This window comes from Eumetopias jubatus, unplaced genomic scaffold (genome assembly GCF_037043125.1).
Source record: "Eumetopias jubatus isolate StellerSeaLion01/CBP00866 unplaced genomic scaffold, mEumJub1_p1.0 scaffold_4, whole genome shotgun sequence".
NCBI classification, from domain to species: Eukaryota; Metazoa; Chordata; class Mammalia; order Carnivora; family Otariidae; genus Eumetopias; species Eumetopias jubatus.
The window spans coordinates 96,996,272-97,024,080 of record NW_028274810.1 but is presented as its reverse complement, the minus strand read 5'-3'; the positions used below and the strand labels follow the sequence as shown (position 1 = coordinate 97,024,080).

At 44.6% G+C, this 27,809-nt stretch overlaps 1 protein-coding gene across 1 annotated transcript in view; it reads left to right on the top strand.

Moving 5' to 3' along the window:
- The window catches only part of KAZN (kazrin, periplakin interacting protein), a 1,069,448-nt gene that overhangs the window by 236,090 nt on the left and 805,549 nt on the right, over positions 1-27,809 (top strand). The window contains exon 2 of the mRNA XM_028108174.2: positions 17,718-17,875. Within this exon, the coding sequence (XP_027963975.2) occupies positions 17,718-17,875 (158 nt within the window). The remainder of the gene's footprint in view (positions 1-17,717; positions 17,876-27,809) is intronic.

Genomic DNA, 27,809 nt, shown 5'->3' with positions numbered 1-27,809 from the left:
TCGTCGTAAGGTAATCTGGCTGAGCTGTTTCATTGGAGAATCCATGTTATTATCTCCAGCTCATATCTGTTGGGCTGGTTCGTTCCCCAGGAGAACTGTTAGTGTCATACCTTGGTTATAATCATTCTGTCTGCTATCGGGCCTGCACCGAAACCCTGATTCGACCAATTTGACCACTTACTGTGTGATCTTGGTAGAGTAACTGAACCTCTCTGAGCTTCAATGTCCACATGTGTGAAATGGAAGATGTTAATAGAATCTACCTCTACCTAACAGTAGCATTGTTGTAACGATTAAATGAGTTAATACAACATGAAGTACTTAGAACAGTTCTTGCCACAAGACAAACACAAAACAGGTGTTAGATGGTATCGTCCTCCTTATCCTCAGTAGAGCTGGGTTAGGGAAGCAGCTGGGGATCTCAGCATTGAATATTTCAGCCAACTTACCTTTATTTTCAGTAAAGTATCCCTGCCTTCAACTGCCTGGTGTCCGCCAGTCCAGAAGCTCACTGTGTTATCCTTTTCAGAGAATGAGTCTCCGGTGTTCATCCTGGGTGGGTGAGGGGCAGTCACCTGGCTGTGTAGATGTGGGAAGGAGTCTAAACCTTGAGTTAGTCTTCCTGACTTCTCTGTAACTCCCAGAGTGTCTGATGCTCTCAACCCAGCTGCTTTTGAACTCCTCCTCTCCTGGCTTTGGCTTCTGATATTTTTTTAAGTCTGCCTCTACTTCTGCTTCAAGCTTCTAAAATTTTATTTTTGTAACTTCTTCTCTTTTTCCTTTGTCTTGTGGGTTTGTTTGTGTGTTTTTTATAAAAGAATACATTTACTATCATTTTAACCGGGTGTTGGGGGAGCAAGGATGCAAAATCACGGGTCCCCCACTGTGCCTCTCACTTTAAGTCTGAAATAGGCTTATTAAAGAAATATTTTCAAAAGCAATATAAATTAAGTGGGCCTCATGCTCATTTTGGATTTTTTGGCACTGTGGAAGGGAGCAAACCATAATGGTAGGTAGGATGTTCACATCTGTATTTGCACATGGGCATGTCTTAATTACTGATTCACAGAACTCCTTGTACTTGGAATTATTCACTGTCCATCTCTTGTTACGCTGTAAGCTCCACGAGGACAGATGTCTTTATTGTGTATATGGTTATATGATTTGGAACTTCAAAAATATCAACAATTGTAGTCATTGTCATCACTTTCATTATAGCAGAAGAAGTCATGATAAAACACAACTAAGTTCACCCAGTATCTGCTGTTGGCTGGACACTATTGTAAGCTCTTTGTTTACAGTGACTTTAAAGTAGGTAATATTATAACCTCCACTCCACGGATGAAATAGACGCTCAGAGATACTTGCTAACTTGCCCAAGGCCTGTAGTTAGTAAGTGGAAGAGGCATGATTTGAAATTCCAGAGCCTGACCTCTAACCACAATGCCATTCTGTTTGTTGACCGAATAACTAAATGTAGAGTCCTTCAAACAGAGCACATTTATCTGGGAAAAAAATATGGCTCCAGACTACCTGGTTTCTTCATCCCTTTCATAAATTTCATAAATCTAAAAGCAGAATTTATTTGAGATACGAAGTGATTTCCTGCTGCACTTTAGAATACAGGTGAGGATGTAGTAAAATGAAATGCTTTTAAAATATTAACAGACCAAAAGTAATTAAATAGCCTAAGTGGTAATTAACATTGAGAACAAGATTTCCTTTGATACTAGCCAAGAATTAACAACAAAGGAGGCAGTGGGTCGTGTAGAACACCTTCTCTTTGGGGGAAAGGGAAACCCCATGAACTGCTTGTTTCTTTTTCTTCAGAATGATTACAAAATTGTTGTGAACACTGCCACCCCCAATCTGAGACCCAACCCTAATCTATGCGATCAGTGTGCCCCCTAAAGAGACTTTACAGTTCTTACAGGTGAAACTGGTTCTTGCAGTCCTTGAAAGGTGGTCCAGGGCTCGGTGCTGTGCAGAAACCTAATAAATATTTGTTGATTCGTTGGTTCATTGCTGGATTGACCTCTGCTTGGGCTCTTACTGAGGCTGCTCCATTAAAGACAAATGATTTATGGGAAGAAGACGTGTCTCAAAGCACGAAATGTTAGCATTTGTGCCATCAGATGGACGTAGACAGAGGGCTTTTCCTCTTCTAGAGCCTGCCTTCCAGGCGCCATGGATTCCCTCTTAAAAATAAAGGAGGGAGACTCGGTGTTGGGACTGTTTCACTTCTGAGGACATTCGTTTTGAGTTTTTGGAAGTGACTCTGGCTGAAATAAAATACCGAGAGGGAGAAAGTTGCAGATTCCGTTCCCCGATGTTGGTCTTTCTGTGAGATGGTTCAGGTGAAGCATAATTTGTCAAATTGTGACAAAGGGATCATAGTTTTTCCTCGTTATAATTTTCTGTCTTGATGATATCTTTGCCATTTTTTAATTTGTCACTGAACACCCAAGACTAGAAATTATGTGTCACATTTACATGGCCAGTTTTATGTATTCCTGACAGTCTTGGAATGTGTCTTCCAGTTTTAAAACGTCCACCACTTTGGGACATTGGGAGGCTCGTGTTTCTCAACGGACCCCCACCCCCACTGCTGTGCTGTGCTTAGGTCAGATATAGCACAGGAAGGGGGTCGTTCCCACTGGAAAGCCAGTTTCTAATTCATTCCGTCCTACCCCAGCCCATACCCGAGCGCCCACTCCAGCCCCCACCCCAGCACCCACCCAGCGCCCACCCCAGCACCCAGCCCAGCCTTTACTCCAGGGCCCACCCTAGCACCCATTCCCAGATCTACCCCAGCGCCCACCCCAGCGCCCACCCCAGCCCCTACCCCAGTGCTCACCCAGCACCCACCCCAGTGCCATGTCTCCCCCATTAAAAGCAGGAATCCTAAGGATCTATTTAACATGCAGTTTGCTTCTCCAGGTCCTCGCTCTTTGCCTTGGCAAGGACTGTTGGCAGGAAGCCTCCTGCCCATGGCTGCCCAGGTCTCTGGGACTTTCTCAATTGCATTTGCATGCGGATTGTATCCTTGAGCTCCACAATGCTGCATCTGGCCTTGCATAATAAAATGTCAGCAGTCCCTTCATATCAGCTAGTGAAGTTATGTTACCTCCCAAGGCAAAGGAAGCTGCCCAGGGGCTTTCTCCTGGGATTCTTTCTGAAAAGAACAGAACAGTCAGCTGTCTCTCACACCCTCGGACCCGGAGCGGTCTCTCTTGTTCTCCTTCCAGGAGCTGCCTGGAATCTTAGGTTTGACCACCTTGCTCATGGGGAAACGTGGTGGCAGGGCTCTGCACATGGGTGGGCAGGCAGTTGGTGCTGCCAAGAGTAGATTCGGGTGCGACAGCCCGAAGTCTTCATGGATGGTGACCGCTGTCTTATGTTAGGCTGCCGATCCCCTTCCAGCAGATGCTCTCACGGTGGTACCAAGAGCTGACATCAGGGCGGAATGTGGGTAAGGCCAGGAGCGCGATACTTAGCACCCCAAAGTAAAACAATGAACAGGGTACACCTCACTTCATAATTTGAAGCCAGGTCTTCTGGCTGATGGTTCACGTGCTGGTCCAGGGCCTTGGAGTTGGACAAAACTGGATCTGAACGCCAGTCCCCCCCTTGATTGCCTTTGTGACCTTGGGCAAGTCACGTCTCCTCAGATTCCTCATCTGCAAACTACAGGTCATCAGACCCTCACTGGGTTTTTGTAAGAATTATAACAATACACAAAGTAAGCGTGGCTCCTAGAACACAGCAGGTGTACAATGAAGGAGGACTGTTGTGGTTTTACTTACACCAGCAACTAGGTACTGTTATAAGTGTTACTGTGAGTGATAAAAGTTGTATCACTGTAGACTGTTTGGTGAATAAATTCATACCGCCTTTGAATTGCAACAGAGTTCAACTTTTTGAGCCCTCCCCAGCATGTCAGTCATATTTACTTAGGTACAGTTGACATGCTAATGGCATTAGCAATGGCATTAGCAAGATTATCTATGATTAAAGCAGATACTTTGGCTTTATTCACTTATGTTTGATGTATTTCCAGTTTTACATACTTGGGAACATACTTGCTTTTTCAGTTTCTTTCATTTAGATCTTAAAAAAGAGTATTTTAGGGACTTAGCTAGCACGGGAAGGGAAAGCTGCAGATTCTGTGTGAAGCACAGAAGGACCAGAGCCCACTCTGCAGTGTGGGACATGAAGCCGATGGGCCAGGACTCAACGTGATAACCTCCAGGACTCTCAGGCTCTGCCATCAAAATGCAGCTAATGGAGAGCAAAGGAACCAGGACCCTCCTTCCCTCCACCCCCGACCAAAGTCAGGATAGGGCTGGAACCGTCTTTGAGATCTTGTGTTTTGTCTCAAAATTTCATGTGAGGGTCACCTGGGTGGCTCAGTCAGTGAAGTGTCTGCCTTCGGCTCAGGTCATGATCCCGTGGTCCTGGGATCAAGCCCCGCATCAGGCTCCCTGCTCAGTGGGGAGTCTGCTTTCCCTCTCCCCCTGCCGCCCACCCACTTGTGCTCACTCTGTCATGCTCAATCTCTCTCTCCCTCAAATAAATAAAGTCTAAAAAAAAATTTCATGTGCAAGTTGCACTCCATCCCATATTTCATCCCTGTTTATTTTATCCTAGAAAGAATGATCAGCCTCCGCCAGTCCTCCCAACCCCTGAAAGGGCCCTGGGAGAGAGCACAAGCCATGTGCGTCCCAGCACAGGGGACCAGGAGTCTGACTTGAAAAGTGGGGCTAAGCTCTTGCTCTAAATACAAAGGGGGAATCAGGAACACCTGGAGAACAGACTGTAGTGAAATAAGGGAAGGAAAGGGAGCAGAGCGGGGAAAGGTCTTGGGGCACACATCTGGGCTGGAATTGGGGCATGGAAGGAAACTGGCAGCCAAACCCATGAACCACAAAACCTGCCTTTCAGGTGCCTGTCGGGTCGGAACTATACCGAGCTGTCCAACGAGGATGGCCTCTTGGCTTCTTTTCAGGGAATTCCTTGGTTTCAGGAGTGAAGTTAGCCTCCCGCCTATGGAGAGCATGTTCCGGAGGGACCACAGTTAGGATATTCCATCTTCTGTCACTGCGAGGCTGACGCATCCTTGGCCCCACTTCCTCCTCCTCGAGCCAGAGTCCATTCAGTTACTGCGGTCTTTACCTAGACAATGACATTCCAGTGAAAATCCATGCCTCGCGCCCAGGCAAGCCTTCGGGCTACATGATTTTGTCATAATCCGTTCCTCACAGAGCAACTTTATTGGGATTTATTCCCTCATGGCTTCTATTGGGTGGAAGCGGAATTGGTCCTGGTGACGCTGGGAGGCTGCACATAAAGGGAAGGAAGCACTTTTTGAATGTGAGGGGGACAGTGTGGGGACAGATCCAGGTTAGGTGTGACGGCTCCGTGATGGAGAGTTCTTCTGCTCCAGGTGGAGCTCTGGGGCCCTGGGAGGGAGGCTCACAAGTGAAAGCACCTATTATCTTTGTGCAAATTGATACTTGTCTGCTGTTTGCCCGCCTGGGAGTGCTCTGGGCCACGTTCCAGTGGAGGTCACCTTTTGTGCTGATGATGAAGGAAATGGGTAGGATTGGCAGGCAGGCAGCTTTCTCACTGCGGCGGTGGATGGGGATGGTATCGGTTATAGGCCACAGGACTGTGTTCCTCGAATGCTAAACTCCTGGGACCCTAGGGCCACACTTCCTAGACTTCGAGTAGCGAGAGATTGTTGTAGCGTTTGACCCAGCTAGGTGTGTCTGTTGAGCACAGCAGGGAGAACCACAGGGCCATGGAGCCTTTCACGGGATGCGGGTTTGTGGCCGTGGCCAAGTTGCTAAAACGATTGGGCCTCAGTTTCCCCAACAGAAGGATGGAGCCAGTAGTTCGAAAGCATGAGTCGTATGGGATGAAGCATGATGATATGCACAGAGTGCCTGGCACAGCGCTTGGCATTCAGTAGGTGCTGTGTGAACAGTGGCCACCGTGATGGGGGAGGAGGGTGTCTTTGTTGTTCCTGCTGCCTTCCTTGGAGTGAGGCTCGGAAAACATCAACCTAGGGAAGTGTCCTAGTTCCTACCCGGTCTGGAAGCCTTGAGAAATAGAAGCCAATGGGTGTAGGCAGTACAAAGAGCATCAGATGTGGGACTTGCAGTCAGTAGGTTCTCTTGGTGCAGAAAGCAGTGTGAGCTTGAGGAAAAAGGAGGGGACTTCTCATGCACGGGTGAGGGCAGGAGGCCGCTCGGTCTCCGATGGACTGTGGGTCCCAACCATTTTCTTCTCCCGCTCTTCTCTCTCTGCCCCTCTAGCTGCCTTTCCCCTTTCCAGACTGCACACTGGATGTGGCCATCCAACAGCAATTTCCAGGCCGGAGGTCTCAGCCTCGGTTCCGACGGCTGGACAGTCGTCTGGGAGGGAATGAAAAGGGTGTCATGGTGGATGGGCACACGCAGGGCTGTGGGAGTGGACGGGGCTTGATTCCGAGCCTCTGTGGCAGGACAGGCTCTGAGGGGCACGGAAGGACGAGGTCGGCTCCAGGCTCTGGGGAATCAGGCAGGGGCCTCGAACCAGTCGTGGTGATGGTAGCTGAATACTGTCCCTGAACACGAGCTCTAGGCCAGGCACGGTTCTAGACCGTATGTGCATTAATGACTTTAGGCTTCATTACTCTGAAACAGAAATGGCTTAATCTCCGTGTGAGCGATGAGACAAGAGAGGCCCAGAGAAGTGAGGTCACCTCCCCAAGCGTGCACAGCTAGTAACAGGTGGGGGCAAGATTGAAACTCAGGGTAGCTGACTCCAAAGCCCGTGCTTCTTAAAAGACATGCCGCCTTCCGTGGGAGGCAGGCTGAAGCTCCCCTATGCTTCTCCCTGGCCATGGGTTTGGGTCACATTTATCTTCCACACCTCCCCTCTGGGACGCACCCCAGCTCCCCACTGACCTGTCGTCCATCGGCTGTCAAGCCCTGTGGGCTCCGTCAGAGCCTGATCTGTCACCACCTTGCCCGGCTTCCTCCACATCACTGTACACATTGTCACCGCTCTTGCCATGGCCTGTGTTGTCACTTCTACTGTGACACTGCACTGCATCTAAATCCACGTGCATTTCTCAGCACCCGAGACAACTCTGGGTCTCTTGCAGATAGAGCCACTTAAAGACCTTGGTTGTAGATTCCTTATGAGCATGTAGAATCCTTGGTCCGAAGGGTTTATTTTGTTGCTTCCCTTTGAACCTGACCAGTTACGTTAAGTAGGTCTTCTCCGGCAGGTGCCAAGGTAGCATATGGGATCCTATCTGCGTTTCACTGTCAGACAGACTCCAAATGCGGGGTCGACATTGTCGTCCTTCCACGTTCCAGTTTCAGGGCTTTTTGGGTTTTTTGTTTTTGGTTTTGTTTTTTTGTTTTTTTTTTAGGTCTGTGCTCTTGAGCTGGCTGCCCAACTTTTTTATTTTTTAAATTGTGGTAAAATATACCTAAGAGAACACAGTTCAGTGGAATACACTCCCAATGTTATGTAACCCTCACCACGACCTAGCACTAGAGTATTTTCATCACCACAAAAGAAAACCCTGTTGCTCCCGCCTCCATCCCTGGAGTCCCTGGCAACCACTAATCTGCTTTCTCTTTCTCTGGATTTGCCTGTTCTAGACATTTCATATAAACGTCATCATTCAACGTGTAGCTTTTTGTGGCTTCTTTCACTGAGTCTGTGTTTTTGAGGTTCACCCGTGTTATAGCGTGTATGACACATGTAGCATGCGAGAGCATGAACTTCATTCCTTTTTATGGACAAATAATATTCCATTGTGTGGGTACCATGTTTTGTGTATCTGCTCATCAGCTGATGGGCATGTAGGTCATTTTCACCTTTGGCTGGTGTGAGCATTCATGGGCAAGTGTTTGCTTGGACACCTGTTTTCAGTTCTTTTGGTTATTTACCTAAGAGCAGAATTGCTCGTTCACATGGAATTTTTTTTTTAAGATTTTATCTATTTATTTGCAAGAGAGCGAGAACAGAGGCAGAGGGAGAGGGAGAAGCAGACTCCTTGCCGAGCAGGGAGCACGATGCAGGGGCTTGATCCCAGGACTCCGGGATCATGACCTGAGCCAAAGGCAGATGCCTAACTGACTGAGCCACCCAGGCGCCCTGGGAGTTCTTTAACTTGCTGAGATTCTTTAACTTTCTGAGTTTAACTTACTGAGAAACTGCCAGCTGGTTTTCCACAGTGGCTGCACCATTTTACATTCCCAGCGGCGTCATATGAGGGTTTCAATTCCACATCCTCTCCTCTAGCATCAACTCTTGACTTGCAGAATGAGTTTTATTATAACAATGGGGGAAAATACCTGAATTATTTAGGCTTCATTTATTTAATGAGACCATAGTAAAGCAAGACTTGTGAGCATTTTGATATAAAATATGTCACAGAATTTGAGATACACGAAAAGCAAAGGTTGTTTAACATGTAGGGATAAATTCGATCATTAGTTCATATCTATGGACCATATAAATGACAAGATTGTAAAATCCATGGAGATTCTGGTGGCAAGGCTGTGCCCCATGATATGATTCATTTGGTATATTTTTTTCCTATAAAAATGTACAATGGCCCATCTCAGTGACATCTGGACTCATTTGCATAAAATGAGTGTTTAGGGTCATATTATTATTATTCCATGTTATATACTTCATCTGATCTATAAAAATAGAGGCACAGTTATGGTAAGTTGTTATTCCTCTTCTGAAAACATTAAGAAATTTTATGTGTACCTTCTATTTTTGCTAATGACACAAAATGTTGAAACTCGTTTTTTCTTCCACCAACCCATGAATGTGCCATCCTTATCTGAAACCTAAATAAATACTCATTAATGTACAGTGAAATTCAAATGAGCACTTTATATAAATAAGCCTGCTATAGAAATACGTGTTTCTTCAAATTTGTAGACCAGAATAACGTGCAATAAATTTAACATCATTTCATATTCCAAGCCACCGACCAAGTAAACTGGTTTTATGACTCAATTTCCTAACCTCAGGTAGAATAAGAAAGCATATATATGGCTCTTAATTCCATAATCCATCATATATTTTAAGAACAGTATTATTTGGTTGAGATTTTTATATGTTAAATGGAGCAGAGTGTACATAATGCCCGATTCTAGGGTATCATGATGGAGTGGCAGAGGAGACAGAGAGAATGGGGTGAAGTTGCCCTTTTCTTTCACTTATTCTTTTGGACAAATATTTGTTTGTTCAAGCGCTACTATGTGCCAGATGGTATATAGTGATGAATTGAGTAAACAGTGTTGCTGGCCTCTGGGAACCTCTACTTCGTGAAGGTCTTATGGTTATCTGTTTTTGCATAATGAACCATCCCCACACTGAATGGTATAAGTCAATACCCTACCACGCTCACAGTTTTGTGAGCCAGGAATTTGGGTATGGTGTAGAGGAGTGGCTCATCCCTACTCCAGAGTGGCGGGGGCCATATCTTGGGTGACTTGAATGGTAGAGATGGCCAGGGCTATGTGTCTAAAGCATCAGTTACGGTGGATGGCTAGATTCCTTGGGTCTTCTCTACGTTGCCTCCTCTAGGATTGGAATATTCAAAGTGGCCTCTTTATTCAGAGATCTGGACCCTGGTCTGCCTAGCTGCTTGGAAGAACTAAGGCTGACGGGGCATCTCTTTCTTTCTCCATGTAGTCTGTGTGTGTGGGCTTCCTTCAAGCATGGTGGTCTCACCACGGGCCGACTTCTTACATGGCAGATAGCTTCTCCCAGAGCAAGTGTTCCAAAATCATGAGCAGGAGCTGCAAGACCTCTTGTGACCTAGCCTTAGAAATCCCAAAATGTCACTTCTACCCCTTAATAATAGTGAACCATGTCATTAAAGCCAGCCAGACTCATGGGAGGGGATTTATACTCTACCTCTCAGTGAGAGGAGTAACACAAAATGTAAGATCATTTTAATCTGCCACAGAGGAAGGTGGACATTAAAGAAATAATCACATAAATTACTTTTGCAATAAGAAAAGTACAGGTTTCTATAATCAGGAATTCTTTTTTTTTAAATTTTTATTGTTATGTTAATCACCAGACATTACATCATTAGTTTTTAATGTAGTGTTCCATGATTCATTGTTTGTGCATAACACCCAGGGCTCCATGCAGAATGTGCCCTCTTTAATGCCCATCACCAGGCTAACCCATCCCCCCACCCCCCTCTAGAACCCTCAGTTTTTTTTCAGAGTCCATCGTCTCTCATGGTTCGTCTCCCCCTCCGATTTCCCCCTCTTCATTCTTCCCCTCCTGCTATCTTCTTTTTTTTTTTTCTTAACATATATTGCATTATTTGTTTCAGAGGTAGAGGTCTGTGATTCAACAGTCTTGTACAATTCACAGCGCTCACCATAGCACATACCCTCCCCGATGTCTATCACCCAGCCACCCCCTCCCTCCCACCCCCCACCACTCCAGCAACCTATAATCAGGAATTCTTGATTGCAGATGACAGAAACTCAACCCAGAGGGGCTAATGAAAAGAAGGGAAGTTGCTGACCCACGTAAATGAGAAGTCCATGGCTGAATCCCAATGCTGTCGTGATATGGTCAGGAATCTTTCCCTATTTGTCAGTGATAATTGTCTCTTTTCCTCAGGTGATTTTATTCTCAGGCGGGTGGGTGAGTGGGGCACTCCTCAAATGATAGCTACAAATGCCACCAGCTGCTCCCTACTTCTAACAGTGTAGCAACCACAATGGAAGAAGAGACTCTACCTCTTTCTTAATAGTTCTATCAAATGGTCCTGGGATTAAATCTGATTGGCCACATTTAGGTCACATGCCTTCTCCTGAGCCCACCACTGTTGCCAGGGAAATGAAAAGCTTGGATCGGCCAGGTCTGGACTGTGTGCCTTCCTCTGGGACCTCAGAAGAGGACCAGCCCTACATGAACTACAAGTGGAGATCTTGTTTCCAGGAAAAGGAGAGACAGTTTCTTTTATGAGAACACAATGGAAATAGATGCTAACCAGACACACATAACGTACCCATTACACAAGCCGAAAAACACAGGATGACCTGCCTTGAAAATTAGGTCCACACACAGACGCAAGGGGGAGGCTATTCCTCCCTGTTGTCATTCCTTCCAATCAGTCAACTTGCAGTTATTAAGTTTTCATTGTGTACAAAGCACTAGACAATTTGTGACTAGGATCTGGGGGCTCATCCAGGAAAAAGATGTGACCATTAGGTGGCAGTAGCACACACAGGCTTTATTGGGTGAGGCTTTGACAGGTTTTGGGGGCCGGGAAGTCCCTCACAGCAGGTGACCTTCCTGAAGAGCAAGACAGGAGGGCAAGGGAACTGCCAGGAGAGAGGGGGATCCTAGGGGGGGACTTCTGCATCTAGGTGATGTCACCTAGCAGCACAATGGGGATTGTGTGGGTCAGAGAGTAGCAGTGGCTTAGGGTCTTTATGCTCTGGGCCTTGTCTATGGCTAGCAGATACTGGGTGCAGTCTTGTGGGGCGTGCACAGCAGACGGGCTCTAAATAGCTAAAAATCTGCCTATTGGGCCTATATTTAACACAAGTGGATGTGTCAAAATTTGAGTTTGGCACCTGCTGGCTTTTGAGTTAATGGGTCTCAGCCTGCAGTGAAGAAATAAACCACTCAGACCATCTTGGCTGATTTATGTAATGAGGAGTTAATGATTATCCTCGGTTATAAACAGAGCAACCAGTTAACATCAGCAAGTTAAAGACCTGAGGTATAAACTGTGGAATAATAATCGTAATAGTTAAAGCTTCATACATAATTATCACGTGACAGATACTGTGTCATGTGCTTTATGCGAACTGTCTCATTTAATTCACAGATAACTCTATGTAGGAGTTCCTGTTATTGTCCCCATTTACAGATGGGAACACAGAGGGGTCCAGGAACTCATCCCAGGTTATACAGTTGGAGGGGCAGATAGCATTGAGACCCAGGCAGACGAGCTTCAGAGTCAACACTCAGCAACTGCCGCAGCATCTTCGGGGAGCTGGGTAATCTTACTGGCCCGTTTCTTCACCTGGGATAGTAGAAGAGCTTACCAGGTGACACTCCATGCCCCGTCTGCCACTGGACTTCGAGGCTTGCTCTGTGTGGCGCTCCAGGTGGAAATACATCAGTGGGAGCCCCTCGGCCGTGTCCTAAGGGAAGTGGTGAGAAGGGCATGGGAGGATATGGGGCATCAGACAGGCAGCTCCTTAGCCCAGGAAGAGCAGTGGGAGGGGGAAGGTGCAACAAGTGGTCTGCAGGGTCGGGGGAGTATAATGTAGGGATTAGGAGCGCAGGCTCTGCCTAGGTATGAATCCTGCCTCCCTCACCCACTAGGTAGTAATCTTGGGTGAGTCACCTCATTGGAGTTTCTTCATTTGTAAACTAGGAGTGAGAATAATAGCACTTACTTCAGTAGAATTGTCGTGGTGATTAATTGAGGCAGTGCCTGTGAAACATAGAGCACAGCGCTTGCCAAACAGAGCCGCCCGTAGATGCGCGCTATAATATTCCTTCTACTGCTAAATATTATTATCAGTGCAGGACCTGTGTGACAGAGAGGAGCTGCAAGGTATATAGGTAAGGAAGCACCCGAGAAGGTGCTCCAATCCTAGCCATTTTTAGCGCATGAAATGTTTACTCTGTGCCAGGCACTCTGCCATCTGCTTGTTTCACATTTGCTAAAAAAAAAAAAAAAGTCTAGATGTGTTCCTTCCCCTTACTTTTATTGTGCCCCACTTGGCTCGTGGTGGTGGTATAACAGCCCGCTTGTGGGGTTGTCTCTAATGATGTTATTCTGGATCCAAAGTGAGGTATCATGGCAAGATGGTGAGAGCATGCATTGGAGAGTTATGACCTTGGGTCTCATCTCTGTTGTGTAAACCTCTCGGAGCTTCAGATTCCTCGTATCTCTAATAGATCTTTAACAATAACTGCAGCCAACATTCATTGGGTACTTACAGTATGCTGGGCACTGCGGGATGTAAACTTTCTCCTTTCCAAGAAGAGCTGTAAGGAGTTTGGGGGATAGCTGTGTCTGTGTGTCTATAAGCAAAGAGCTTGGGAGCTGAGGTATCTATCCTCAGAATGACTTAAGGGAAACAATCTTATGTCCACGTATTGGGAGGAAACGGGAGGGAAGGCAGGATGGTGGTTGAAAATGTAGCACGAGTCATCCAGAGATTGGTCCTTGACTCTGGGTAAGTTGTTTGGATGCCTGCTCAATTGCTGTCCTTACCTGTGCCCCAACTTTCCTGTTGGCAAGAAATATAGAGGATTTCAAAATTTACAGTCAGACTGAAACAGTCGTTTGTTGTTACTGTTTTTAGCTTTCTACAATAGAACTCAGCTTCGATCTGGAGCCCACATTTCCACTGATGGTAACTCAGTCATGTCTGGTTGAAAACTTAGTATCTTTTTTGGATAGATATCAAATAAATTCAGATTGCTCTCTCTACCCTCTTTCCCTTCTTTTTGGGTTCTCAGGAGGCTTATGCGTTGACCTGTCTTGGGGATGTGTATCTGCTCCATGAATCTCCCTCTGGACACTTCAGAACTCAACGGAAATGTCTTCATCCCCGGGATGCTAGAAAAGACTGGAGGTTGGGGGATGATGGTGCTAAGGCACTAATGCTCTTTCAGATCCTCTCTGACATAGAAGGCCACGTGGTTATCATTTCTATGCAAATCCTGGGTGCCTCATATTGACAAGCACACTGACAGAATGCCCCGCCCAGATGCCTAGGGCAGGATGTAAGACATCAAGTCACTTTAGCTTTCAAATCCCCAAATCTATCTGGGTGCTTCTCACCATCTCCTCCGGAGAACGAAGATTCAGGAGAGGCAGGAATCAGGCCCCATACTTTCTTGTTCATCTCTCTCTGCTTGGGCCAAAGTCCTCTCCCAGTCCAGGACAGGGTTTGAGAGTCTTGCTGTGCAGTGAGGAACTGCTCTGATGTCATAGCCTGTATTCTTTCTACTCTGTGGCTTATAGTCACAACACTGTGCTCCGTTTTCCAAGTTTGATTCTCCGTAGTTCAAAACCATCATTTATTTATTATTTGTAGTACTTACTGTAGGACTTACAATATGCACACCTAACAACACAGTCCATCTTCGAATGATGTAACACTTTATGTATTTGTGAACAGGCTCATTCTTTGTATTCTTCGTGCTGTCATATGTTTCATTTTTATATATGTTCTCAACCCCACAATACATTATTGTTTTGCTTTCAACCATCTATTATCACTTAAAAGAATTAAAAGATGAGAAAGAAAATGTCTTTATGTTACATGTTGCTCCTTTCAAGCATTCTTTTTTACATTTTTGTAAATAAAAGTTTCCCTCTAATGCCATTTTCCTTCTGCCTAAAGAAATTCCTTTAACATTTCTTTTAATGAAAGTCTACTCTAGAGGTGGTGAGTTCTTTCAACTTTTGTTTATCTAAAACAAGTCATTATTTTACCTTCGTTACTAAAGATATTGTTGGTTATAGCATTCTAGGTTGACAAGTGTCTTTTTCTTTTGGTATTTTATTTTTTTATTTTTAATTGTTTTTAAAGTATTTATTTATTTATTTGAGAGAGAGAATGAGATAGAGAGGGCATGAGGGGGGGAGGGTCAGAGGGGGAAGCAGACTCCCTGCTTAGCAGGGAGCCCGATGCGGGACTCGATCCTGGGACTCCAGGATCATGACCTGAGCTGAAGGCAGTCGCTTAACCAACTGAGCCACCCAGGCACCCTCTTTGGGTATTTTAAAGGTGCACAAATTATCTTCTGGTTTGCATAGATTCTCATGACAAGTTTGACATCATTCTTACCTTTGTCCCTCTGAATGCAATATGCCTTTTTTTGGCTGCTTGTAAGATTTTCTCTTTCTCACCGCGTGCGTGTGGATGCGCGCGCGTGGGGGTGCGTGCTTGCCCACGCAATTTGATTATAGTATGTCTTGGTGCTATTTTCTTTGTGTTTGTCCTGTTTGGGGTCTATTGAGATTCTTGTATTTGTATGTTTATAATTTTATCATATTTGGAAAACATTCCATTATTTCTTCAAATATTATTTCTGTCCCTGCCCCCACGCCACCCCCAGACTCCAAGTGCGTGTATGGCAGATAGCTTTATATTGTCAAAGAGGCTCTGTTCGTTCATTCTGGAGAGTTTTATTACTATAATTTAAAGTTCACTGGTCTTTTCTTCTGCATTGTTTGATCTGCTATTAATCTCATTTAGTAAAAACTTCATTTCAGATAGTGTATTTTTCATTCTTAGAAACTCCATTTGGTTCTGATTTAAATATTCTGTTTTTCTCCTCATTATAATCATGTTTTATTTCACAACTTTGAACATGCAAAACATATCCATAATAGCTGTTTTAATAGCCATGTTTGCTAATGCTGTCACTTGTTATTTCTGGGTCTGTTTCTCTCTCTTTTTTTTAAGATTTATTTATTTATTTGACAGAGAGAGAGAGAGAGCACAAGTAGGCAGACAGGCAGGCTGAGGGAGATGGAGAAGCAGGCTCCCCGCAGAGCAGGGAACCTGATGTGGGGCTCGATCCCAGGGTCCTGGGATCATGACCTGAGCCGAAGGCAGATGCCCAACTCACTGAGCCACCCAGGCGCCCCTGGGTCTGTTTCTATATGCTGATTTTTCTCCAGGCTATGAGTCACACTTTTTGGTTCTTTACATGTCTGGTAATTTTTTTTTAAAGATTTTATTTATTTATTTATTCATTTGAGAGAGCGAAAATGAGAGAGAGAGAGAGAGCACATGAGAGGGGAGAGGGTCAGAGGGAGAAGCAGACTCCCTGCTGAGCAGGGAGCCCGATGCGGGACTCGATCCCGGGACTCCAGGATCATGACCTGAGCCGAAGGCAGTCGCTTAACCAACTGAGCCACCCAGGTGCCCTTACATGTCTGGTAATTTTTTATTGAATACTGAGCATTATGAATTTTGCATTTTTGGGTGCTAGATTTTGTCATACTTCTACACACAAAAGATGCTCCTTTTTTTTTTCCTGGCAGGTGTTTCTGTTACTTGCTGATCAGTTTGATTCTTTCAGGGCTTATTTTTTAAACTTTTGGTTAGGCCTAGAGTAACCTTTATTCTCTGGATCATTTAGCCTCATTTCTAAAGCCTAATCCTTCTGGGGTCTTTACTGAATATGCCCTGAATTCCAGCAAAGCCCATCCACTTCGGCTGGTGAGCTTGCAAACAATTTGGGGCCCTGTGAGATCTCTTGGAATTGTTTGGCTTATGGCTGCCCAGACTATAACTCTTCTCTCCTGGAATTTTTTTCTTGCCAGGTCATGTAGGGTTTCAACCTACTCACACACAGGATTGATATTCAGCCAACAACTCAAAGGGACCCCTTTGCAAATTTCTGGAGATCTCTGTGCAGCCCCCTCCTCTTTACTTCTTTGTCTTGCCGACTGTAGCAAAGGTAACCTTCCTAGTCTCTGTCTTCCCAATTCAGTGAGATCACTGGGCTGTCCTTGGGTTCCTGTTCCTATGCTGAGGTCTGGCTATCCCTTTTTTGCAGAACGCCTGGTGATGATTGGACTCAACTTTTTTTCCTCCCCTTTTCTAAAGGATCACAGTATTGCGCTGTCTGTTGTTCAAAGTCTAAAAATACTTGTTTGGAAGATATCAAACAGTTTCCTAGTTATTTATGGCAAGAGGATAATCTGAACCCTCTTATTCTCTCCGAGTCAGAAGCAGAAGGGCTCAGAGTTATTCTATTGTATACTAGTTTTTTTGATGATAACTTTCATCTTCAGAATTGTGGTTGGTACAGTGGTTTTCCTGAGAATGCCTAGGCTTTACTTATTCTTGGTTCAAGAGGATAGATTTACCTGAAATTTACAGAAATTCTATAAGGAAAGAAATTTAAATTCAAGGAAAAATAAGGAAATCAATTCAATAATATTTACTGAGCCCGTCCTATTTGCTAGTCCCTGCCCTCATTGTTGGGGATATAACCATAAACAAAGATTGAAAAAAAAAAATCTCTGCTCTTACTGAGTGCACTGTAGAGAAAGTAGAGGAAGAGGCAACAAGCATAATAAATAAGTGAAATCTTAAAATTTATAACAGGTCAGATGGCAAATGCTACATGAATTATAGAGAAATAATAATCCTCCCAGCACACATGTGGCACTGGCTGGAAAACATGGCCTTTGTCCCTTCATATACTTTAATGATGGAGGCCATCTGCTTAGAGGTAAAGTAGCCAAGTATATTACCATAAATGTAAGTCTACTCGAGGGCTGTCCCCTCATGCCCTGCTAATCTCTTTAATTCATACACACTTACCATAAAGTCGTCTTCACGGAAGCATTCCCTAAATTGTTTCTTTTCAGTTTTCTCAACAGGACTTGGACGCTCCATGAGGGTACGCCTTGTGTCTGCCTTTGTTCACCACTATATCCCCAAACACTCCATATAGGTTTGGTATTTGGAGAGTGCTCAATAAATACTTGTTAGCTGTTAAACACGTGCGTTGAAGAGCTTCGTGGATGCACTGGTTTCTCGATACCTGCCCGTGTTGTACCTTATCTGCACCCCCCTACCTCTCCCTTTGAAAGCACTGGCCACCTTCTCTTTGAAAGTCACCTGTTCTGATCACTCTCTCCTTCTTTCTCTTTTCTGCAGCTGTGCAGTCACTGCACACCCTAAATGACCAGATATCCCATTTTATTGTCACCAAGTCGAAGGCACTGGAAGAAGACAAAGACCCCTTTCTACCCACTGAGAAAGAGACTCTGAAGAGTTCCATGATCCTGATGAGGCACCTCTTAATGGATGCTCAGGTACAGAGACTGACAAGGAAATTCTACATAAAGTCCATGGTATCTTTTTTTGTGTTGGTTTTGGTAGAAGTTGTGCAAAAATGTTCGACTACCACACTTCCTGGAAACCACCTTTGTGATAAACAGCCGTATAGCCGACATTCTGATATACTGGGTCTTGGATTTCTGATTAGGAATTATTTGGGATCTAGTATTAAAATAGCTTGGTTTTAAGTCAAAGTAATAGGGATTAAAAATAATATATGTGTTGTTTCTGAGAATTTAACAGATCTCTCATTAGCCTTGGAAAAGTGAAAAATCCATTTACATACAAACTTGGCAGGCATCAAAGCTGGCGAAGGCTCTGGAGTGGAGCAATATGTATCCCAAACAGCATCACTGAGCAGCTAATGAATATTTTGGTACATTTGATGCACCACCAGTAAGCGAATCAGCACTGTTGTGGGTTTTTTTTTTTTTTTTTAATGCTCGCAATGAATTAATTACAGAAGGCATTTAGCTCATTGTTTGCTTTTGTTGAGATTGTTCTTCAAGGTTTTTCCTTGTGCACTATTTTATTGAAATATTTACAGGTAATCCATGTACTCCGTCTGGCTTTGTTGGTCGGTCTCTCCAGATATGTTGGTAGGCAAATACCAGGTGTTTTAGGAGAACTGATAGTTTTTGATATTAGTGAAGCCAAGCTGAACTAGACTTTATTGTCATTTCTACCTCGTCAGTATCTAGAAATGTTTCCAAAAATGGTCTTTGGTTTTGGTGATTTTGTATTGGTTTGCCCCGGAGCTTTCCTCCTGAGTTTGTTTTCTGATCTACAGCAATGAGGTCAGAATGGTGGCTGGTTTCCTGTGTTCCGCTCTATCAGATTTTGAACGGGGGTTTCTTTGCTTTTGTTTCTACCATGGTGGTGGTTTGTGTTTTATTTTTCTACATCAGTCCTGAAGCCTGTATCTGGTACCAGTAAGACTTGCTCTGGCAAGGCTTTGGTGCATTTCTCACCTGTCAGTGCTTGAAGCTGCCCCACGGGGTTTTTGAGCCCCTGTGTTCAGATGACCCAAATTATGCAAAGCCTTTCATTTTTATTCAGTGTTCTCCCTTCTCCCCTTTATTCCGAGCAGCCCATTCCACTTCTCCTTTCTTCCTGAGCCTGTCTGGTGGAAAAAGAAAAGATTCTGAAGCTCTAACAGCCAATTTTAACACGCGGGGGAAAAAAAAGGGAAATTTAGAACAATTTACCAAATAAAAGAGGGCAAATTATTCTTGAAAGGATTAGCTTTCCTCAGTGCCTCGACCCAATCCTATAGCTCACACCCCAGCCAAGGGGACTAGCCTAATGATTCTCCTGAGATACTGTGTAGACTCTACTTTGTAAAATCTAAGGAAGTAAAAAGCCATCTTTTTCTCTCCTTCACTAGCATCTAGAATGGGATTTCAGAAATGTTCAATATTGCTTAAGAAAACGTTCCCCTCCCTGAATGTTGGATTCATTTGACAATTTTTATCATTTGTGGTGTTGATCACAATTTTCCCCTTTTTTATCTAATGAGACTAGAATATCCCATATAATGTGGTTACTGTATAGAACCGGATTATTAGCTCATTCTGTCCTGATCCCCAGTCAATGCCTGCTAGAATTTTCTCACTTACATAACCAGATAAAATGGAGCAGGGTATGATGGATATTCCCCAAAGTCACACCTCCAGAAGGAGGGTGGTTAAGTCCTCCTCCCGAGGGGGCAGAAAACAGAAGGTCAGGTAGAAGTGTGTGGTGTCTGGACTCGCCATTTCTTTTGCCCACTTTTGTACAAAGACTCTTCCCTCTTGTCTTTCAGACTAATATAGGATGCGGTAAATTGTGATTAGTTTGGTCTAAAAATTCCACCCTCATTTCTTTTCTCCCCAGACCACTAACTTTTTGGAACATTGTTTGTGGTTGTCTCTAGGTCTGTAGCTGAAGGCAATTAGAATCATGTTACCTAATGCCCCCAGGCTCAGAGCATCTCAGTAAGATTAGTGTTGTGAAACTTATAAAATGCTAAGGACCCCCAAGATTTTGGGTACGGTCAGGGGTGATATGTGTTTTTCAGGTTTGAAGGAGATCGCTAGAGACATGTGATTTCTAAGGAGACTCTTTATCGAGCATTTTTGGAAATTCAGTGATTTTCCATTCATGGTTTGACATTGCTTCTTACCTCCATTGCAAAGACGAATGAATGTACTTATTTCATATTCTGAGTTCATCAATAAATGGGAGGTCAACAGTATGTGAATATAACTTCCATGTGCCTCCTACCCCTCAGCTGCATTTTGTGATATTAATAGATGCGTGATAGATTTGTGTATTGGAGGACGAAAGCTTCTCCACAGCAGTAACCACATCCCTTAACTTGGTTGGTGTAATAGCCTGCTCACTTTCACACCCAGAGGACTCTTAATAGCGTTAGATTATGATGAAATGTTCTGACATCAGTCTGCGAGTTGAATGAAGTCAGGCGCAAAGTATTCCAGAGAACCTGGAGGCCACTTTCGAGAGTGGCTGCTTAAAAGGCATAATCGATTCAAGTCACATCTGTCTTGGAAGCAATAAATCCTGCTTAGGAGAATGTCAAAGGCAAAAGCATTGCTGGGCTATGAAATTCTACCTCTGAGGATTATAAAACGGTATACACAGAGCAAACACATCTCCCAAGTATAATAGGGGTGCCGGACATGATTGACAGGTGTGACAGTGCATTCCGGAGAACGGAACGGCTCACATGGGCAGCTCAGAGGCCCGCAGTTGTTTATTAATTCCCTACATGTCTGTATGAGCATTTCGGGGGTGTCTCAAAGAGGCGGGGCTTCTCTGTTTGCACTCCATTCCCCTTGTAGTCCGCAGGCCCCCAAATTCAATGACGTGTACCATTCAGACCACACTGGAAACCTGATCTTGTGGCTTTTGTTCCTGAGTGCTCTGGCTAGACCCAAAGTGCCGACTCAGCCTCGTGAGTGATTAGATTCATAACACCGAAGAGGCCGTTCTTTCTGGTAGAGATTAATTCTTTTACTCGCCCTGTGTGACTCTGCATGCTAAGAGAGGTTGATTACAGCAAATTAAATCTCCTATTGGCAGTTCTCTCCTCCTTCCCCCCCAAAGACCTAATATCATTATTTATTAAGGGGTGAACAAATGCTTGGGAAAACAATAAGATCGCTTTGTTGGCAGCAAGGTCCTCTCCTGGAAGGCTGGGCGCTAGAAGGCAGAGAACTTTCAATGCCCCGTGGGCTCTCCCTCTGTGGCCACAGCAGTGAGGAAGGGCCCATGTCCTGCTGCCTGGGCCAGGCGGAGTGCGGAGTGCAGGGTGAGGAGGCAGGAGGCCCTTCTCCCCGGACCGCAGCCTGGATTTGAAGGTGGAGCTTGTTTTAAGTGAGGCCAAGGCCCAAGTGCACTCTTCCCAAAGGTCCATCTCTAGGAAGGAAGGAAGCAAGACATTGACAACAAAAATAAAGCGCACAACCATCCTGTCTAAGCCAGTGTGTGCCTGTGGCCTGGCAGAAGTCAAATGTTCCGCGGAAAATAGATGAAATCTGCTTGATCCTCTGGCCCACCCTTTCTCGGCGCTTCCCTTTTCCTTTTGCCCCTCCCTCCACCCCACCTGGAGCATCCCCTCCTCCTTCACTACACTCCCACCCCTTTCTCCCCTGCCTCCTTGCCCTTCCTTCCCCTCTCCTTTCCTTTCCTCTTCTGCCTTTCTTTCTCTTATTTGTGTTCAGGGAACTTGAAAGCCTATTTGCAAAAACCGCATATTCCCCTTGCCAAGCATGAGGGAGAGCAGCGACAGGACGTGGAGTGACCGGCAGGAGGCAAGCCTGGGGTTTGGGAGGCGGAAGGGGTTCCTGCCAGGATCCGAGATTCCGTGTGATGGCCCTCCGGGTCGTGTGATTTTCTTTTCTAGAATGATCTAGAAAACTCCTCTCCGCTGGTTGATGATGCTTTCTGATTAATTTCCGATGCCATCGGGCCAATTTAACATGAGTCGATTGACTGTTTGAGCTGCCTGGACACAGTCACTCTCTAGACTGGCCTCGAATGGGGAAGTGTGGTCTGGAGCAGAGACCCCACCGGGGAAAACGGCTCAGGCTCCTGACATATAGGGAGGGAGGGATAGCTTGTCTGCTTGTTTTGGGAAGGAGACCTTGGGAATCAGGTGTTTGATACACATTCATGACAGCCATATGCTGGAAGAGGATCTCTCCCTTTTCTAGCACTTTCCATCCCTCCATGTGCTTTCTGAAGCCAACACTGTGCTCAGGGCATGGACCTGGTGTTCTCGACAAGTACAGGTATCTGGGGCTTTCCAGCTGCAGCTGGCTTCAAGGTCATGCCAGGTGCACCACCCTGTCAACAGCCCTAGGGGACATCTTGCCCTGAAATTGCACAAACTGAGGCACCAGAAGGGTACTTGGCTCTCAAGGTCACAGTATTGCCCCGAGCACAGGTTTTTCGTAGTGGCTTTTGAAATGTGACCCCATGCGGGAGCAAGAACCAAAATGTCCCTACATTATGTCAAGCAGAGAGGAAACTCTGACATCAGAACGGGGGCCAAGAGGCAAAGTTTTTAACCGAAGAAAATCACCCCGGAGATATGTGTAAGTCTATTCATGCTGTCAGATTTCCACCTCTTACGGGTCCTAGGAGAAAGAAATACTGAAATGGACGCTGAAGAGGTTAGTTCACCTAACTAGGAAGCTACAGTGGTAAGGGGATTATTCAAAGGAGTTGCAGCTTATCCCCTCCAGTAATCCAGGGGCTCCATTACCCGTCCGTCCTGTGCATTCGGAAAGACAGTGCTTACTTTCTGTTCTCAGATGCAAACTGTGAAACCAGGAGGTCCGAAGCTTGCGGCTTCTTGTATAACTTGTGCGAGCCCACTTCTTATTCTGCCGTGGTGATTTTGATCTTTTTAAGTTTGTTTGTTTGTTTGTCTGTTTTAGCAAATGAAATTGAACCTGTAGACATTGCCAGGCTTAGATGCAATCCCATCGGTTACAGAGCCCCTATAGTCCCCCTTCCCTGCTCAAACGGAGGGCAACACATAAAATTGCAGTGCTGTTCCTCTGATAAGCTTGAGTCTAGGTATTTCTTAGGTTAATAGTGAAAGGTCGCCTCTTCTGAGACCTCTGCCTCTTTGTAAAACCCATAAGGCAGAATTTTAGGGAAGTTTCTGAAACACTGAAATTCATGCTTTCAGTATTTACATGCAAAGATCTGGGTGGAGTTGGAACTGAGACTCAGGAAAAACTGGATTCCTGTCCATTGCTGTGCTGTGAAGGAAAGGAGCATCAGGATGGGTCATGTTTGAGTGGAATAGTCTCTGTCAAACTGGTAGAGCTTCCATGGATATGTACATATGGCGCTAGAGGGAAACTTGGGAATTTATTTTCACACCACGGAAATTTTATGCCCCATTTTTAGATACTATGTATTTGTTTCAGTGATCTACATTTTAAATGATAATATGCTAGAATTTATGCTGCTCTGATTGTTGATGGTCCATGGTATAGTGTGGGAATCTGAAGTAGTAGCAAAATCATGGAAAGAAGGTTAGGGGTGAGGACTCCAGTAGGGTTTTTTGGTCCTCAGCAACAAAGACCAGCTCTGGTTAACATAACAAAGGGAAGGAAAAATAAAATCAGATGAAAACAGAGAGGGAGGCAAACCATGAGGAGACTCTTAACTGTAGGAAACAAACAGGGTTGCTGGAGGAGATGGGGTAACTGGGTGATGGGCAGCAAGGAGGGTACTTGATGTAATGAGCACTGGGTGTTATATGCAACTGACGAATCACTAAGTTCTACCCCTGAAAATAATAATACGCTATATGTTACCTAAATTGAATTTAAATAAAAAAAAATTTTTAAAAAGAAAAAGCTTCTATCTTCATGAAAGAAGATGTTAGTTTAAAAAAAATATATAACAAGGGTAACATTGGATAGATGCAAACAGGGTTGACCTTAGGAAAAGCTGGAGAACCACATCTCAGGAAAGACAGGCAAGAGGACAGCAAGGGAGAGTTAGGTCTCAGGAATTAAAGAGAAGTTGCTTTAGGATACTGTGGTTGGGCGCCTGGGTGGCTCAGTCGGTCAAGCGTCTGCCTTTGGCTCAGGTCGTGACCCCAGGGTCCTGGGATCGACTCCCGCATCGGGCTCCTTGCTCATCGGGGAGCCTGCTTCTCCCTCTGCCTGCCATTCTCCCTGCTTGTCCTCTCTCTCTGTCTGACAAATAAATAAATAAAATCTTAAAAAAAAAAAAAAGGACACTGTGGTTGGGATAAATTGGCTCCAACTATTTTCTCTCTTTGTGTCTCTTTGGTCAAGATTCAAATTCTTAGAAGAGTCTGACCAGCATGTCTTAGGTCAACGGGACCTTTTCCACATTGACCATGGGAGGGTGTGCACGTTGAGGGATGGTCCCACCTAGACCATTTTCATCACAAGGAGGGAGAGACGATGCTGGGCAGATGGGGGCAATAATAAATCCACTGTGCACTCCACACGCATACACTTGGTACTGTGTCCCAGTGCGGGGGTTGGCAGCACACTGAGCTCTAGGGACAGAGAGGGACAGAACATTGGCCCTGCCCCAGAGGGACTCAGGATATAGTGGGGCAGAGGATCAGACACTGAAGTGCCCTGTGATAAATACTGAGGAAGGTGTGCATGGGGGCCCTGGAAGCCCAGAGAAGGAAGTGGCTAATATTTGCAGATCACTTCACTGTTTACAAAGCACTTCTGCCAGTGTCTTCTCCTTTTCTCCTCTCAGCCATGAGAACGACAGGAGGCTGAGTACTGTTATCTCTCTTTTGAAAACTGGGTATTAAGCTTTAATAAAATAGACTTTTTTTTTATATCACTCCATCCAGCCCATCACAAAGCAAACATAAATGATTTCCTACCTGTAGCTGGTGACCCTCAGAGGATTTGTTTCCTCAAGGGGTTATTAAATAGGGGGAAAGGGGGGTGTAATTTGGGGAAAGAAGCAGATTAACACCTGGCTTCAGACATACAATGGCATTCCTAACTCAAAATATTTTTAACAACGTTAATAAATAATGCAATGCTTTCCTAAAGCTAAACTCTACCCTTTCAGACTCGTAGAAGACATAGGGTTCTAAGAACAGGGTTTTCAAAAATCTTTAAATGGAATATAAAAGATAATCCTGGTCCCCCCTCAATATTCCAGCCTCCTCATGGTGTTCTATAGTTATATCGGTAAATATGTGGCTCCGAAAATAATACGCAACCCCACCATTACCCTTCAGGTGAGTGGTTCTCAACCGAGAGGGGAGGAGAGCCATTTTTGCCCCACCCAGAGGCATTTGGCCGTATCTGGAGGTATTTCTGATGGTCACAGATGGTGTGGCTTTGTGCGCGGGGGTGGCGGTGCTACTGGAATCTGGTGGCTAAAGGCCGGGCATGTTGCCCAACTTCCTACCATGCACAAGATGGCCGCCGCCCCCCCTCAAGACAAAGAATTATCCAGCCCCAATTCCAATAGTGTTGAGATTGAGAAACCCTGCTTTTAGAACCAGTGCTACCTTTTTCATTGATCGTGAAACTCCTCCGGTCTCAGAATCGCTTTGTTTGAAGCCCTACAATAAATCATAATTGGTCCTCAAGATATATCTTAGTTATCATTTTCTCATCATTTATTGAGCATCTATAATGTGCCAAGCACTGTGCTAGACTGTGGGGAACCATGGTGAGAACAAAAGCAGTGATCTTTGCCCTCAAGGATTTTGTACCTTAGTCGTGGGTAGCTCTGAGTAGGTAAGTCAACAAATAATTACGAGTTTCGATAGTTGTCCTAAAGATTCATTAGGACCCAGTTTACATAAGGGTTCAAATGTTTTCCCTTTGAACACAACATTTCAGCTGAGATCTTCAGGGAAGGAGGGGGAGGGAGGGAGAGAACGTGACCTCTACTCATGCATTATTGCATATTATTTGTACTTCAATTTAGTTGTATGTATTTAATACTACTCCATGAGGTAACTGGAAATAGATCCCCTGGGATGTTGTGAAAGATCTAAGCAAATTATTTATTCCAGAAATTTACATTTAATTTAGAGAATATGAAAATTCTAACTGGTCCCTCAGGAACGGAGAATCTTTTCTTTTTTGCCTGTGGGTGTCCACAGAGGAACCAGGATCTCTGTCTTTTTTTGCTAGATGCCGTGGACATAGAGACCATACAAAGAAAGGCTAGCATCAGAGCTGTTTGAACTACATGAGACACAGGAGCCAGGTGGGCGAAGGGAAATCTGGGAAGATGTAGACACAGAAATGAAGAGGTGGAGGCTGCTCATGCTTAACCGAATAGCTGCCATAGAGAACCTGGCCGGCAGTCAGTTCTCAATTATGCACCTAGAGATTAGTAACTGTACGGATTATCTATGGGCAAAGCATTCCTTCCCAGGTGGCATGCACTCAGGAAATGTAAAACAACGTTAGTCTGAATGAGACATAATTAGAAAGGTAATTTCATTGCCAATATTTTTTTTTCTGCCATAATGGAATTCCACATCAGACTTTTCTTTTAGTATCAGCAACTTGGTACTTTTGAATGCTGTGGCTCCCACCCATTAGTCAGATAATAGAGAGCAGAACGGATGCCATATACTTACAATCCTAAAATCACTTATGCTTTGAATAGTAATTCCTCTGCGGAGATGTTGGGGCCTCCTAGTCACATAAAACTCAAACATTCCCTGTAGAGCAGCCAGGTGAATTGAGGCATGGTGTTGCTGAGTGCCATCATCCCCATTCTATGTTAGATCTGGGAGTAGAGCCCACATTTCTCCTTGGTGCCAGCTCAAGCTAATATTCCATGTTCTTTCACTCCCTTGTCCCTTAGTAAATTACACTTAAAAGCAGTTTGTGTGTTTGTTTGTTTGTTTGTTTTAAATTTTATTTTATTAGTCACCCTACAGTACATCATTAGTTTCTGATATAGTGATCCATGATTCACTGTTTTCATATAACACCCAGTGCTCCATGCAGTACGTGCCCTCCTTAATACCCATCACTGGGCTAACCCATCCCCCCCCCAACCCCCACCCCTCTAAAACCCTTAGTTTGTTTCTCAGAGTCCATAGTCTCTCATGGTTTGTCTCCCCCTCGATTTCTCCCCCTTCATTTTTCCCTTCCTTCTCCTAATGTCCTCCAGGCTATTCCTTATGTTCCACAAATAAGTGAAACCATATGATAATTGACTTTCTCTGCTTGACTTATTTCACTTAGCATAATCTCCTCCAGTCCCATCCATGTGGATGTAAAAGTTGGGTGTTCATCCTTTCTGATGGCTGAGTAATATTCCATTGTAGATATGGACCTCATCTTCTTTATCCATCCGTCTGTTGAAGGGCCTCTTGGCTCTTTCCACAGTTTGGCTATTGTGGACATTGCTGCTATGAACATTAGGGTGCATATGGCCCTTCTTTTCACTACATCTGTGTCTTTGGGGTAAATACCCAGGAGTGCAATTGCTGGGTCATAGGGTAGCTCTACTTTTAATTTTTAGGGTGCCCACTCCTGCCACTATTATTCAACATAGTACTAGAAGTCCTAGTAACAGCAATCAGACAACAAAAAGAAATAAAAAGTATTCAAATTGGCAAAGAAGAAGTCACACTCTCTCTCTTCGCAGATGACATGATACTTTATGTGGAAAATCCAAAGGACTCCACCCCCAGATTACTAGAACTCATACAGCAATTCAGTAATGCGGCAGGATACAAAATCAATGCACAGAAATCAGTTGCTTTCTTATACACTAACAATGCAATTGTAGAAAGAGAAATTAGAGAATCGATTCCATTTACAATAGCACCAAAAACCTTTAGATACCTCAGAGTAAACCTAACCAAAGAGGTAAATGCTCTATACTCTAGGAACT